At 41.4% G+C, this 17,357-nt stretch overlaps 1 protein-coding gene across 1 annotated transcript in view; it reads left to right on the plus strand.

The window, feature by feature from the left end:
- The window catches only part of LOC146821651 (uncharacterized), a 2,850,214-nt gene that overhangs the window by 2,801,153 nt on the left and 31,704 nt on the right, over positions 1-17,357 (plus strand). The window contains exons 13-14 of the mRNA XM_085609890.1: positions 6,470-6,562; positions 12,868-12,939. Of these exons, the coding sequence (XP_085466016.1) occupies positions 6,470-6,562; positions 12,868-12,939 (165 nt within the window). The remainder of the gene's footprint in view (positions 1-6,469; positions 6,563-12,867; positions 12,940-17,357) is intronic.

Here is a 17,357-nt window from a genome sequence, read left to right on the forward strand (position 1 = left end):
AAGGGCCTGATTTTGGCAGATGGGTTATTCCGTCACAATGGTGATGGATATCCTGTCAGCCACAGTATAAATCCCATAATAGCTTATGGGATTTATATTTTAGCGGACAGGATATCCACCACTGTTGTGACTGAGTAACCTATCTGCCAAAATCTAAATCGGGCCCTAATTTCTCTGCAATCCATTCTTTTATGTATTGTAATATACATTTAGCATACACCCTTGCCCCTGCATCAATGAGTCAGTAGTTTTTCAGTAATGTATCTCATACATTTTGCATATACATTTATTCGTAGCTCTTTTACAGCTTTCTAGGAAGCAACTCATTTCAATTGCATAACAAAAAGTGTATACAAAAGCACCTGTCTGTGTTAGTTTTGATTATAACTGCTGGAAGATTACCAGGGCCGACAGTTCTAGGTAAATTTAAAGATCACATTGTAAGTTGTATTGATTCCACAGAAACCAAGTATATCAAAGATTCACTGCTTGTATATTCCAGAGGAGAAGAGTCTGTGATAACAGGCCCATATATTTCACTCAAGTATGCCACCCATGCTCCCTCTGAGACTGCATAGTTGTGTGAATGTTGGGTCTTCTGTGAGCCATAGCACACACATTTTCAGAATTCTGTACTATCTTGGCAGGCGATAGCTTCAGACATAAGATCCCAACATTTGCCTTGGTACATAAACTTTTTATTACAAAACAAATTCCTATATTCAGATGATAGCAATCTGTTTTTTCTTTTGCCAAGATGGCCGCCTGTTAAGGCAATCCTGCCGGGAGCTCCCCAGACTAGGGATTGCCATTGGCGTAAACCCCCAAAAAAGCCCCCCCACCGAGTCACCGCCAGTCTGGAACTGATGGAAATGTACTCGCAATTCTGCACAGCTGATAAGAGTTGAGAGCAGTGTCCAGGGCAACACAGAAAAGATCGTAACAAAGACCATGCAATAGGGAGATAAGCCTGGGAGACTTTCCCTGCTGGGTGCCTGCAGACGGCCGCCAGCCCTGCGGTTCTTGTGCAGTCAGAACCTCTCAAGGAATGACAACTATTATAGGACTAACTGCAGGGGCCCCCAGACACTGCCTCTTCCTATCTCCTGCACACCTACTACTTGCCGGAGCGGGGAATAGAGAGAATGAGACGGCCATGATGATATGAGGAGAGCCTACCACTGCCCCTCTTTGCTATCAGCCTCACTCAGCCCGCAGCACTTGACCGGCCATCGGTGCTGTAACCAATGCTGTAAACTGGTCATGGTAACTCCCCGACGATTGCGCAGTAATGGTGAGGCAACTGGGAGATTTATCCCAGATGGTGCACAAAGATCGCCTTACCTGCTCCTCCAGCGCAGCTCGAACCCTGGGCTCCAAAGGGCTCACAGACACTGTCTGGGTCAGACACTGCCTGCCTTGATCACCTGCCAGCATATTTTCTTATTGGACTCATACAGTCTCATCCCTGTCTCCAGGGCAACAACTGACCCCATTCAAATGCCCGGCTTGCCAGAAAAGCGCCAAAAAGTGGAAAAACAAGAGGGAAGCCTAATGCTGCCCCCTTGCTTGCATGACCAGCTCCTGTCTGCCCAAGGGACTGCCAGGTTGCTTTGGGACTGTCATGTGTTCTAGGAGTGGCTAGCTTGACTGGTCGAGTCAAGCTAGCCACACTGCTGCCCGAGTATTGCGGGCGTGCAGGGCAAGGACCCTGATGACTATTGACCAAGTGACACTCCTCCACCTCCCCCAAGTGTGCGACTCACCAGGACCAGGGATAGTGAAGAGGCTCCCATCTCTTCCTCTGAGCCCCCGCCATCCCTCACATGACCCACCCTCCCTGACTGACCCCTGCTGCTCCACTAGTCGTGGGCGAGTGGGTCACCGTCTTCATATGTACCAGGAGCAAAGGACCGCCCACTCTTACATTGTGCCTGGAGCTGCATCGCTCGCACTCCCAACATCGCAAGCTTGTGATCACATAGAGGATTAATGGCCTAGCGTCCTGTCCCTTGTGGGTCGCTCCTGCCACACTGTCCCCGCTGTCATGACTTTCATGCTTCGGCTACAACTGCAGCTGAAACGCGCTGTGTTTAGCATGTAACATCTCCTCACCCCCGCAGGAGCTCCTGATACAGCTGGCAGGGTTCTTCAACTGAATCTGTTGCTCCTTAACCCCACTACAGCAACAAACACCTATTTGTTTAAAATCCCCCAATCTGAGCTCACTGGCTCCCCCTACGACATCCACGAGGAAGCATGGACACTTCTAGGCCAGAACTTGCTACTGGATGCCCACACTACCATCCTGTGCATAGCATATGTCCTTATGTCTACACTGATAGTCTACACTTTTATTTTATGCCTATTTGTTCTTTTGCTCATTTTACGTCAATACTTGTCTACATTGTTTTTATTTGCCTATATGTTATTCTATGCCTATATGCTTTCTTTCCCATTTCACATCAACACTGCTAGCTTATGCGCACACATGTACCGAAGTCGACACACCCTATAATAATCTACCTCAGAACTATATCGCCCACATATCTAACTGTCCATCATATACCTCTGGTATACATTGTAGCCATGTATCCTTGCCTACCCTCATGTAACTGTATCTACTCCATATGTAATTCATACAACTACGATTGTTTATCGTATACCTCTTGTGCATACTGTTGCTATGTAATGTATTTACGCCATATGTAACTAGTCTAACTATTACTTTGACAACTATGTAAAGCACTCTGATACATTCAGGTCGAGTTTGCACTATACAAAACTATAAAAATAAATAAATAGCTAATGTTATCACCAGGGCCGGACTGGCCATGCCGGGCACCGGGCAATCCCCCGGTAGGCTGGATGGGGTGGGGGCCGGTGTTTTGGCAGGGGGCCGGTTTTGGTGCTGGGGCCGAATTTTGGTCCGGCCGATGGCGTTAGTCAGAAAAAGAAATGAGAAAATCAGAGAAGTTCACAAGAGTCACGACTCACTCACACTCTGCATGAGTCTCTCCTCGCTCCGCGCTCCATCCGGGAAAAAAAAGCAGGCACAATTCTATCTCTGACTGAGTCATTCAATCTGCATAAATAATGGCATGCATTTGCATTGGAGCACTGTGAGGGTAGGTCGGGCGCAGCGCGCTGATATCTCTGCGGCCGCCGCCGTGTCTGCGCGGTGCGCGCAGTCTCCTCAGTTCATCCACCTTAGGGTGGGGCAGCCGGTGTTGATCATGCGCATTAAAAAGTGGCCAGGTCGAGGTCTCGAGGAGCATTCCTGAAGTAAGCCAGCAGAGACCAAGACGACGTCGACACCTTCGTGAGAGAGCTGCCCATAATTTAATTATTTCTAGTCCCTGCCTCTGCCTGTTCCACTCCCTGCTGCCGAATGCAGTGCCGCCCGCCGGTGAGTCACTCACTAGTGCCTTTGTTGTCTCTCCGTGTAATAACCGTGCCCGGCCGGCACTAATTTATGGTCTTAGTTTTTTTTATAATCTGCAATGTTTTCATTTTCTTTTCACATCATAGGTTAGGATTAGGTGCTATTGTATGTGTTTACCAGGATTGTTTTGCATGTGAGGTGCCAATCATAAACACTCTGTGTAGGTGTCTTTGAATTTTAAAGGCACTTGAACTCTATCAGTTTGCAGGAGAGTGACAGAACAAACTGTGTTTTAATCCAGGCATCATCTGCTAAATACTGATCTCAATGCATAGACCACCCATCAGAGGGGTGAATATAACTCTGCATGTAATTTCTACTGACATTTGGGCATTGCTTCTTCTCTGGTATGGGTATTCAGTACGTAACTGCTTACCAACAGTTAATTTTGTTCCCTCTCTGTTCATCAAAGACTTAAAAATGTCTAGATGTTTTAGGTCTGGCCTGACAGCATAGCTATCTGCTAATCTGTTGACACTAATTATTTAACATATATACAGAGAGGGACTGCGCTGTGCCCAGAGGAGCATTACACTCTCAGCTCATGCTGTTGGCTGTTTGGTGTATCATTTCACCTGCTAGGGAGTGCCTGCATTGCCATGTATTAGAGATCATTTTACATCTCGAGCAGACTCTGAATGATCACAAATAAAATGCTTTACGTAATTCATGCGATTCATAGAAAAAGCTATGGGCCTGATTATGAGTTTGGAGCAGCGGCGCCGGCGCAACGCCTCCTACACTGCACCAAACCCTTGCAAGGACCGAGGTCCGTATTACGAGTTAAACTCGTGTTATAGGAGTTCAACTCGTAATACAGTCGGCAGTTCTTTGACTTTCCCATGGTGGTGCCTGGAAAACAGGCACCGCAATGAGAATGACCAAAAAGTTCCAGCACGGCATGGATGTGTGCTGGAGCTTTGTGAGGCTACAGACAGGGGGGCACATGTTGTGCCCCTCTGAATATATCCCCATGCAGGGGGCACATAGGGGTCCTGTATGGCCCCGTTTATCCCTCCACCACCAGCCTTTTCATGGAGGAGCTCCCACCATGAAATGCTGGTGGTGGACGAACTCGTAATATGCTGAGCGGGACTGCACCAGTCCTCGCTCAGCATATTGCATTGTGGCGCAGCTGCGCCACCTCCAGGGAATGAGTGTTCCCTCGAACAGCCGGCGGTACTCCACTGCAACGATTTTGCAAGTTGTAATGCGGCGGACGGTGGTCTGCCACGGAAAGGCTGTTGGTTGCATGACCGCCAGACTCTTAATCAGGCCATATACTTTTTTGTTTCAGTTTCACTGCAGCAGGCTTTTTAAAAATGTTGTTAGTATTCACATTTAGCCTTCTGAGCATGCCATATACACAAGTAAACAAGCTGTGGCAAAACTAAGTTTTCTAGGTTAATATGCAAACACTGGCATCCACAAATGCTTTCTGCATATGTTTGCACGCAAAAGCTAGACCTATTGGTTTTTCAATGCATGTTCCAAGTGGCATCTTAGTAAAAATACTGTTTCTGTTACACACACACTGATATACTACATTTTTAAACAATGCAGGGCATTTGAGAAACTTGTCTCATTACCCTGTGCTGCCTATCAAGCTCCAGTTCAATAACACACATTTAATGTGTTATTTCTTTACAGTTTAATAGGGGCACAGACAGTTTCTGAGGGGCGTTTCTTAGCCATAGGACATTTGTACTATCATAAACTGGGAAAGGGTGGGGAGAGTGAATGGAACAAGGATGAAGAACTTCCTGCTGTACCTTATAAGGATGTTGCAAGTCCCCGAGGAATTCTATGACCATATAGAGAAATTAGGCCAAATTTCTTAATATGTTCATGGATCTCTAAGGTGACTTACAATAGCCGTATAACACACAACAGGTGGTATTTGTCGCTTATTGCATGTGGGCACTTTATCATCCTTTCCACAACCCACTTTGGTGCTGGGCTTTTTTTTTATATAAAGGAGGCAGTATGTTTGCTGGCACAAAGCATAAGAGTAGAACTGTAGTGTCAAATTAAGCATGCCAAAAATCAGTTAATAATTTGTTGCAAAAAATGTTGTTGCTGAAAATGTATAAAACCATGCAGAGAAATTCTATTTTTCCTGCAAAAATCGATAGCGAGCAGAAAATACACATGTTGAGATACATTTCTCTTCTTTGATGATCTCTGTTCACATTAGGAAAAAGAAGAAGAACAGCTAGTTCTTATTTCGTTGTTAAAACTGCAGCCGTAATTATGCTCTGTGACCTACCTTTCACCTTGGCTGCTGGCCCTGGCAGCAGACATTGTGGCATTACCCCACAACTGTAATTAGTAATTAGCATACAAAAATGGTGGGAGCTCCAATGGAGATAGTGGGGTGGCTCAGGGTCAATACTGATGGTGGTGTAGGCTTATTACTCCTCCAACATTCCAAAAAGTTTCTGTTTACAGCCTCAGTCAGCCGAGTGTTCTAACAGCCTTATAGCCCTTCTGTATCTGACTACACTGGTTGTTAAATGCCCTCTCCCTTGTTATAATATAACTCAGGTTCAGGGCCTTTAACAACCGGTATAGTTCTCAGCAGTGGACTGTAAATCTATATTAGAGTTGAGCAACTATGTCATTTCTCAATACAGGTAATTAGAGATGTCACAACTTGACCATAATATTGAAATTAGATACAGGCTTTTAGACAGGAGTTGGAAGTTACCATGTATTATAATAAACATTTGCTTATAATAACTGAGTTTTAAACATTTCTAAGCAACACATAATACACATTTAATAGTACTGAGTCTATCAACCTCGGAAGAATTGAAACCTAACTTAGTCTACTATGGGTTCAAACTCCTGGACAGACTGGTATGGTACAGAAAATGCATTCTCCAGAAAAGTAGCAACTACCTGTCTGATGAGACACCTAATATGTCCAGATATGTTAAGTATATTTTTACTTCTGTCCTTGATGGCACATATTAATGCTATTTTTTTATTTTGTTGTTTCTCACATTCCAATATTTCAAGATTCAGCAGAAGACAAGGAGAAACCACCTTCCGAGCTCAGTGAATCACAGGAGTTTGTAGATGCAGAGAATGATATAAACTTGAACAATGATGGTATGTGCACTAATAATTTATATACTGTAAGGCATCTTTGTGTAATGTTCTGTCATTGTAGAAACTGAACTTGTTACTGTGGTGGAATTATGCGTGTTTGACATGTAGCAGTGAAACAGTTTACATAACAATGTCCTGCAGGTGATGTCACACCATCTCACAAATAGCATCATGAATGGTCTCATTGATCACAACACGTATAACCTCCACTGATCACAGTGATACAAAAACTAATCACAAAACATGTGACAAAGTCCACTTGATTGCTGCCTTTTGTGCTGTCCAAGTTATGCAGCTTAATTAATTAATATTACCTGACCATCTCAGTAATGAATATGATCTGTGACTACACCCCACCAAGGTACCCTTGCCACCTGCAAGACAATAGGGGACTTCCTGGGCAAAGTAGTACCCACAGTTCATGCATCTGTTGTCTTTCAAAATATTCCTCCTCTCAGCTGTGAACACAATCTTTCACAGACTGGCAGTAGTTCTCTAAAATCACTTTAATGTCTTCAATAGTTCTGTTCATCTGCATTGAGGCCTATTATCAAGGACACTGTTTAGCTTCTTGTGAGGCTTTTATAGTCAGACCTTAATTGTCAATGGCTGAACCAGGAGATGAAGCTAAATCAGAAGTAGCAGCTGCTAACTGTTCTGTGTTCAACTCTACTACTATCTTTGATTGGGATCTTCTTCTGTACCAATATCCGCATTGCCCTTGTCCTGTGATTTCAGATTTTTTTTAGCACATGAGACAGGGCTCATTTGTAGCTCATGGCTTCTGATATGATCTGTGAGAGCCCTTTTCCTCCTGACATCCTATTTGGGGCTTTTGCTTGAGCCCCATATACCTCTCCTGGATTGCTGTGCTCCATCGCCCATCAGTATTTCTCACAGGAACTTCAATAGTATCTACTCTGTCAAGCGCCAACTCTGTCTCTTACAGTGCACAATCATCCCTCTGGCCATTTCTACATAGACTTAAGTAGATCAGGCATCAATCCACTTCAAGTATAGACACTTACTAGGTAACTTCTTGAACATTCAAATGCAATTGAGATCTCTCCATCTCAGTTCAGTGTAGTTAATGCACATTAAGACAATGCAATCTAAGCACATACAACAGTTTCTGTAATAATCTACCAGAACACTCTTGACCAGTTAATGTCCACATTGTTAACTCTTAGGGCCTGAATTAAAGTTTGACAATTGGAATTTGCCAGGTGGGAATGGCGGAGAACAATACCTCCGCCAAACAGTGGGACCTCTTCCCACCAAATTTTTACAGTTTTGCACCAGCCTTGTGGGCAACTCTCTACCTTGAAAGGAACTGCAGTCATGGTGTATCCTGTAAAAGTAGGAAACGTTTTCACAGATGGTACCATCAGTCATGTTGGCCAGCCGTCAAATTTATAGTTTTTCAAAAAAACAAGCTCCCAAAGATACAACAATATAGGCCTCAACACCATTGGAGTTTTTTCAGAGCGGACGGGGCTTGTTAGTCCTGTCAGCCTTAGTATGGTTTTCCCCCATTTTGCTTTACTCCTTCAGTTTTGCTGATCTTGTTTTTGTTGGCCTTAGGAATCTGTGCACTTTACTACTGCTAACCAGTGCTAAAGTGCTTGTGCTCTTTCCTTTTAACATGGTAAAACAGGCTTACATCCCATTGGCACATTTAATTTACTTGTAAGACCGCAGTAAACTGGTACTACATGTACCCAAGGCCTGTAAATTTTAAGCTACTAGTGGGCCTGCCACCCAATTAAGCCCTTTTAAACATGTCTCTAACTTGCCATTCCAGCCTGTGTGTGCATTTTTAAAGTGCCATTTCGGCCAGGCAAAATAAACTTTTTGCCAAGCCCAAACCATCTTTTTTACTACATATATGTGACCCTACTATAGGCTCTAATTAACAAATATCGCAGTGTACAGTGTATTTATAATGTTGGACATGTACTTTTGACGTTTTAAATGTCCTGGTTGTCAAAAGTCCAAAATTATTTTTTCACTGCTTCAAGGCTCGCCTCTCACATAGGATAACATTGGGTTACCTTATTAAATTTAATATGCAATAGCTTTAAATTAGGAGCAGGTAAGGAAGTTGAGTTTGGAGTTTAAAGAATTGTAAGTTAACACCCTCTTTAGTGGCAAAGTCACAATTCTGAAAATTGCACTTCTAGAAAGTTTCAATGTTCTTGTCCCAACCATTTGGTGCCTGCAGTGTGTATTCTGGGACACATGACTTTGTGAAGCTGGCAGTTGGTCTTTGAATATTGTTCCAATAGAGTGAGACAAAGAGGGGAATAGGTGTTGGCAGGATGGGCCATCTCTGACTTGATAGGGGAGCAGAGCTGTCACCTACCAAACTTGCACATCAAAAAACCTCTGCCTCAGCACAATTGCAAATGATTTGACACTAGTCTTTTGTGTCACCAGACAAGCTGGGGTCATGACAGGGAGGGAGGAAATACCAAACATCTCTGAGAGTGGAAACCTTGAAAACCTTGTCCTACTTCAAAGTTGGCACCAAGTATAAATATTGGACCTTCAGACCCAACTGTTCAGTACACCTCTGGGCCTGTGGAGGACTCAGAAGGCCTGCTGTGCTCCTCTGCTGCAAGGAGGACTGCTACTCTGCTGCCTGAGTGATAAGGACTGCAGCTGCATCATGAAGCCAGGACCAGCAGGGTGGCTCCAAGGTCTATTTGGCTGGCCTCCGGATCAGAGCCTCAGGGACGTGCAATGCTCCAATCACTTTTAACCCTGTACCTGGACTCTACCTGCAGTGAGTCCTGCCCCCCACCCCCAAGTGGTGACTTTTCTTAAACCGCTGGAAAATGTTTTTCTCTGACACAAATCTTCCATTCTTTACAAAAACAACGTTCTCAACTCTGTTCCTCAAAGTCAAAATGTGTTCTTCTCTTTGGAATGTCACAGGAGGTGGAGTCCCAATGAGGAAAATGCCCAACAGATAGACTAAGGAATATCTAGTTTCAGTAAAGTTTCCTTAAATTGTGAGATTATTTGTGTGTTTTATAATGAGATATAACTGTCCTCAGGTAATACCAAAGATCTAATTTGTTGCTACCATATACTTTGAGCAAGGCGATGAACGAATCATTTAATTGCCTGTGGGCCTTATGCACCCCAAAAATGTACACAAAGTGCTATAGGAAAGGAGCAAGCTACCCCTTCAAGTATAAAAGTGATGTATTTACGAGACCATCCAATGAGCCGATATGCAGAGAAAGCTCTGCAACAAACTGCTTGTATCTCAAAGGAAAATATTATTATAATACAGAAGTAAACTCACATTGGACAGCACACAAGGACAGAGATGCTTGACAAAAAGACTACATATCATGGACGATAGTGGACTGACACAGAGCATGAGACATGACACGGCATGCAATACAACACATCTCTCCACTTTGTAAACATGCAAATGACAGTACGATACACTTATGTCAAACAGATAAACACTAGAACACACAAGTAAATATATAATAATATGGAAACAACACCAATATAAGAAAACTACACATAATCTTTTAAATGTGCAGGCTACAATCAATCCTAGAACTTCTGACTTCCAAATTCTAAGGATTTGCACGGTTGAATTCATGACCTGGAACATCACAAGAAACTCTTGCAGAATAATCTCTATGAGCATGTTCGTCCACATTTTCATTATCATTCCCTGAAGAAGTATCAGATTGAACATCTTCAGCACATATACCATTTTGATTTTATTTTATTTTCGTAGAGCGAAATGTAGTACTACCTTTAGTCACATTTCTAGAACTATTAACTTTCACCTAATCCCCCACTTCTAATTTGGATTCATTTGTACCATACTTGCAATTATGTTATTTAAACCCTACTCTCTCAGTAGCTAACTCATGCGTTTGCTGGTTCACTTCATAACCTTTTTATTTTCCCATCATGTGAGGATTAATGTCAGACATAGGATTCTGTTTTGAAGTATCTCAAATGAAGAAAAATCCAGTTGTAGAATATGGAGTCTTGTGGTACCCCACATTTTCTCTTGTATAACACTCTTAACGTGTCTGGATCTGGAATTGGCTAAAGCAGCTCGAATACCTTCAGTAAAAACCCTATTAACCTCACCTATGCACCTAGTTGTAAAGTAGGGTGTGTGTTTATGACAAATACCACATTGTACAGAGAATTATTTATCTTATAAGAAGTGAATTGCATTCCATTATCAATAAATATAGATTTAGGAAAGTCTTATCTGAAGAAACAGTCTTTGAGAAATTCAATGTTGATTTCCGTGGTAGGATGTCTGATTAACTTCTACTCTATCCATTTAGAAAAGTAGGCAACCAAACCTACCCGAAAATTCAAATTCTATCCAAGACACTTAAAAAGACCAATACAATCAGAATTTACATGTTTCCATTGTACTGCGGAAAATGGAAAATAATTTAAGGAATGTGTCCTGATTCTGTAAATTTTATCTGAGTTGGGGTTGGAGGATTGTGGGAAATCTTATCACTCCCCAAAATATCACCTTCCACCGACACTTCTTCTTTAACTCTCCAGAATACTTGATGCACACTAAGTATGCTAATCATAATATTAAAGTGAGCGGTCTACCTATTCATTTATTCTATGTATCATTAGGTACCTAACACATGTTTTGAGGGAAAAACCCCTTTCTCATTGTTGAAATAAATAAAACATAATATAGTTATAAAATATTATAAAATACAATACAGTGTCAACGTTAAAATTATAGTGCACTTCTCTACATGATTTACTTCAAATTGTATATCATTCTACTGCATTATTTCGTGTTAGTCAAGTGATAAAAGACAAGTGCCAGTATTTTATATTGTCGTATAGAACTAAGCTTAAACATTCCATCTTAAGTTTTTGCAAGGTTCCCAACAAACTCGACAGAAAGAAAGGAAACTAGAGAAGTGTGAATAGTAACAGAAATGAATTAAAGTTTAAGAATAAATAGAAAAACAGGAGAATAAGAAAAAATAATAAAGAAGGTAAAAGAGAAAGGAGATAAAGAGAGATATGGAAAGTAACAAAAATGGATTACAATTAAAAAGGAGGGATAAAAGAAGAAAAATGAAAATGAAAGAAAGGGAAAAAAGAAAGAGGAGAGGAGACATGAAAGAGATCGCTAAAATAGAAAAAAGGGCAGTTACAAGTAAAGAGAAGAGAACAAAGATAGAAACAAATTAAGATGATGTATATGATGTTGGACCAATGCTACACATAAACATCACCTGGATATTATACCACTTTTTCTAAATGTGATAAATATGAATGTTTCATTATCCTATTAACATACTTTTGTGCAGCTCATATATCCTGATTCCTCACTTGTTAGGCCATGCATTCTAATGCATTTCTAAAGCATTAAAACTTCGTTTCGATTTCATATCTCTCAACCCATTACACTTTCTATACCTCAAATTTATTGATTTTACATCTTCACCCCATTATCAGTTTAACAGCTATTGACATAATCAAGTCATATCCTTCTCCATAAACCTCATATATACACTCGCAATTCATTTAATTGTCATATTAACATATTGACACACTGAGATCTTATATCCGATGTCCATTTCACATGTCAATAGCATATGTCTGTTTTTATTTGAAACAGTGCTGTGTGTAAATATGAACCTTATTGGTAATAGGCTATATCATTTACTGCTTCCCCAAAGTTGTGTGATCATAACTCATCTTTTACAGAAAATTCATCATTCATACCTTTATAGACGATAAGTTGTAAATGCTTACCAATTTATGACTACGCTAATGATTTGTAATGTCACTTCTTTCCTTTTGTCGCCCCAATAATGGTATCTGGAATAAAGAATATGGGACCTTCAGTGTGGTTATAAAAGTATTGAAAGTTCCTAATATCACAGATACTCAATGTAAGATTTTCAGTTTTCAACATAGACGTTATAGCCTAAAGATTGTCTTTTTTTATCGTGCTCTGTGATAGACTTACCAGTAGTGGGATTTAACGCTGCCCTGTTCCAGCCGCATTCAGCTAATGCACAGCAAAGTAGAATATTGGCAATGAGTGCGAGATGATTGTTTTCCAGTGTAATACCATCTCTCTAGTCCACAACTTCAAAGAGAACGTGTACTAAAACGTGCGCCCAAAGATCTTTTATCTTGATATTTTCGAGAGAGGTTGCAAACCTGAATTAATTAGTTTGCTAATTAAATGTTCACTGCAGAGCACCTGCCGTTCATTTTAATGGTGCCATTTGTGTTGTTATTTTGTGATGATGCAGCCGGAGAGAAAGAGTCGGAAGAGTCTCAAGAGTACTTAGATGCAGAGGATGACATCAACCAGAACATCGATGGTATGTTTTCCAATACACTCACACCTGAATTTCACTGTGCGAAATAGAATACTATTAGCAAAACGTTCACTATCTGCAATAGAGAAGTGTGTTATAAAATAAAGTAAAAAAGTGGATAGTCTTGCAAATGTTACAGCATTGTGAATTACGTCATGAATCACATCGTGAATGACATCCTCAGATGTATCACCGTTCTCCCACATTGCATCACCACTGGTAATCTAGATGCGGTCGCTGATTTCTACTTTTTGGATAACTGACAGGTGCTTAATTACTTTCAATCAAAGTGAATTTAAGGTTGGTGGCAAGTCGACAAGTGCTTCCATTTCAGAGTGTGCATTTAATGCTTATGACAGAGGCAGCATTAAAACCACACTCTACAGCTCATTAATTCCTGCATCCTGATTTTGCCCCTTTTTCCAATTTGCACCAGAATAATACTTTGACCCTGCTGAATATGTTGAAGGTTGATAATGGGAGGGCAGAGTGATCAGGGGAGAGAAAATCGTGGGGGAAAGGGAGGCGGGGGCAAAGTGATAATTATATTTTATGTAGACTTCACAAAGGACATTTCTGCTAAATATTTTCAAATCACAAGGAAAAAAATTAAGTGGCACTGGTCCATGCATTTAACTATTAATTGCTGGTAAACAGAAAAATATTTTTGCAAAGCAAAACGGGCGTTCTGATTGGCTGAATTTCACCTCATTTTCAGAAACATCATAAAATCACTCAATCTGATCTATTCAGAAGGCAGCCATTGTGATCGTGAACAACAAGATATTCACAAGTCAAAGGAAGTAAAACTACAGAAATTAGTAGTTTACCCCTCTAAACACATGCTCCATTGGTTATAAAATGGTTAACACAATGTAGGATGTTCATTATTTCATGTTAAATACCCCATATGTTAAAAAAACTTCCCAATGTTTATGAACATCAGTAAAAAAAAAAAGAAAAAAAAATATATATATATATTTTAAAAGCATCGCAGGAGTGCCAATATTGAATCAATATTGTCGTCCTGGAGAGCCCCTAAAGCATCCAAACCCTCAAAAAATAAAATCATTACTCCCAACTTAACAGGTCCTAACCTGACACGTATATGCCAGTCAACTATCACACTCCTTCAATGACCTTCCATGAATTATTAAAATAAAAGTGACGAGACCTATTTACATAGGTGTTTTCTACTTGGAAGGGATGTAGGAGCTTGTGCAAGTAGGCTGGAGCCTCACATGCAAGCAAATTCAGGAACCAGGCATATTGCCAGAGCTTTTCTGATGCTGCGACACAAGGAGCAGAAACAATTAAGTTGGTAAAAAGAGATCAAACAGGGCCAAAGCAAGTGCTGATATCTCTGTCATCGCTGTAGCAGGTTCATCCATAACAATAGTCCCACCGAATACCTCCATTCTGTGAGGAAGTCGCTTCTTGTCCTACTTAGCAGCGAAGACATAGAACGAGCTACTCTTTCATCTATGGACCTCCCCATCTCTTCCAGAGTTTCGAAAGTCCCTGAAAACCTTGCTATTTGGTTAATGAACTGGACTCCGCCAGTGCCTGGATGTCCTCACTGGTGACAAGTAGTGTTCTACAAATCTACTGATTCATTGAGTCCCTCAGAGTGCACAAGCGCAATGTGTTTATCCAGAGGCCTTGGACATTGATTAGAACACTATGGACCTAAATTCTCCTTTCTTCTTTTTTTATATGCACACATTGCATGTGTTCTGTCACATGCTGTCCTGTATGTTAAATGTATTGTTGCAGAAGCTGCCCAAGAAAAACGAATACTAGTACCTCACTGCAATACCCCCTGAAGTGGCATTTAGCCACTAAATCCTTGTACATACAAATTTCTGACTGTGTTGGAAAGAAAGAAATCTAGAATGAAAGAGCACTTTGAGATTCGCAGAAGAGAGTTTAGCTTCATGGGAATGGTCGGTGAGTGTTTCAGTCTGCAAGCAGCATTCCTGTAGACTAGCTCTGCAGAAGAGTTTATTGCTTCACTGGAAGCAGTGTTTAACAACAGTGTGCTGAAGCAAAGAAATACATGCCACCATAGTGACTCCATAATAGAATTACAAGAACGGATACACAACTGTACCGTTAGAGGTGAGATCATTTTCCATAATAAGAGTTAAGAAAAGAAAACACTTAAGCCAGAGGACTTTGAGGGGGACCGTGGTGATAGATACCCAGCCAGGTTTGTAGTGGAGAACACTATTACTCCCATCCGCTACCTGTGGTCTCCAATGCGAATGAGTTTGATCCCATTCTCAAATCAAATCCTATCCTTGCTTCCACTTTAAATCAGTTGAAATTATGGAGCAACTGGCCAGCATGGAGAGAGATCATTATACTGAAGTGAAGAAGAAGCACAAACCTAGAATCTTGGGTGACTCATTCCAACTTGTTCAACAAGTGCCACAAAAGGGTGATATGAAAGCTGAGCCTCTGAGTTAGTGATAGATAATTAACCCGTTCGCTGCTTCTGACGGCCAACGGCCGTCGCGAGCACTACCTGGCTAGTGCTGCGCACGTCCGTTGGCCGACGCAGCCCCGCCCACTCTTTAAATCCGCCGCAATTCCACCACGGTAAAGGGGTTAACAAATCCACGTGAGAGAGACCCATGGGATAATAAGCAAAGACAACAATTCATCTATAAAAACTGCTGGTACTCGATGTTTCTCAGTCACAAAGAGATGCAGCCACACAAATGGCCTCAGAAAAAGGAAGTGACCAACCCTGAAGGCCATGACTGTCGAAACAGGATCAGTGTGAAATTTCAGGGCGAGCTGCACCAAATCTCCGACAATATGCTAACAGAGAGGACACAATATATGTTTCTATCACAAATGTGACCAAACAGTCTTTGCCACAGTTACTGGACACCCTGATAATTAGGATAAAAACCTAGTTGCAGAACAACTTAGCTCTACGCCGCTACACTCAGTGTACATTACGTCACACCAGTATACCCCACTATACGCAATTGCTGTATATGCAAATCCACTGTATGCCACTCCACTCTGTACTATTTCACTGTACGCAACTCCACTCTATGCTACTACACTGTATGGTATTCCATTATACCCCACTACGCTGTACGCTACTCCAGTTTATGCCACTCCACTCTACGCTATTCCAGTTTAGCTATTCCACTGTATACCACTCCACTGTATTGTACTACATTTTACGCTATTTCACTGCATTCCTCTCCATTGTACGACACTCACTCTATGCTATTCCACGGTATGCTACTCCACTGTACGCTACTCCTTTCTACCCCACTCTAGGGTACGCAACTCCACTCTACCCGACTCCATTCTACCCTACTCCATTTAATACCACTCCACGCCACCTAACCGTATGCTGTTCCACTCTACCCCACTCCACCGTAAGCCACGCCAGTGTACAACACTCTACTGCATGATATTGCAGTGTACACCACTCTACTGTAGGCCACTCCACTATACACTACTCCCCTAAACTCCAATCCACTGTTGTCCACTCTATTCTATTGTATGCCAGTACAGTGCACGCCACTCTACGCTATTGCACCGTACGCAATGCCACTGTACGCCACTCCAGTGTATGGCATTCCACTCTCCCCCACTCCACTGTACACCATTACAGTATAATCCACTTCACTACACGCCTCTCCACTGTATGCTATTCCACTGTATGCTATTGCACTTCAGGGTTGTCTGGTTTGGGAGCTGAAAGAGTGCTTTTTGAGGTGCGCTACTTATAATATTTTGACAGTGGTAGATACATTGTGATTGAAAGTTATAAATGTACATTTATAATTTCTCATGATTGTCTATTTTTTAAGTTGATTTTTTTATAGAAAAAAATAGTTTCCATAGAAATAACTAAGCTTTAACCTTTGTTTTTTTATATATATTCCTGACTTTCTGTACGCTATTTTCAATGGATTTTGTTGTGCCGAAAGTGTTCTTAAAACAAAACTTATTTCAGTCGACTAAAACATAAAGTTTGTGGTCTGCCAGTTAGTTCTAAAGCTTGGGAGTCATCAGAAATGGTTTTCCCATTCCTCAAAATGAATGTCTCTGTCCGTTATTGATGCTGCTTGACTTTTGTGCACTGCAACATGTGAGTAGCATTCTGATTAAGAGGCAAAGGATAGAAATATAGGGAACTGTCCGTGCATGAGTTTTGGCATTGCTCTATACCTTAATACAAGAAATAAGAAGTGGGTCCGTGTAATTTTCATGGGCCACTAGTAAAACAATCCAAGCACATTTTCAAACATATGTCAATCACACAATGGATTTGTTCTAGGCTGAAAAATGAAATGGAGCCAGGCCAAGAACTCGGATTGCTGGTCCATGTTCACTGGATGAAAATGAAGCGCTTCTGTGTCTTTGGCACTGAAGCTGTTTTTATT

Source organism: Triturus cristatus, chromosome 6, assembly GCF_964204655.1.
Source record: "Triturus cristatus chromosome 6, aTriCri1.1, whole genome shotgun sequence".
Taxonomy (NCBI): Eukaryota; Metazoa; Chordata; class Amphibia; order Caudata; family Salamandridae; genus Triturus; species Triturus cristatus.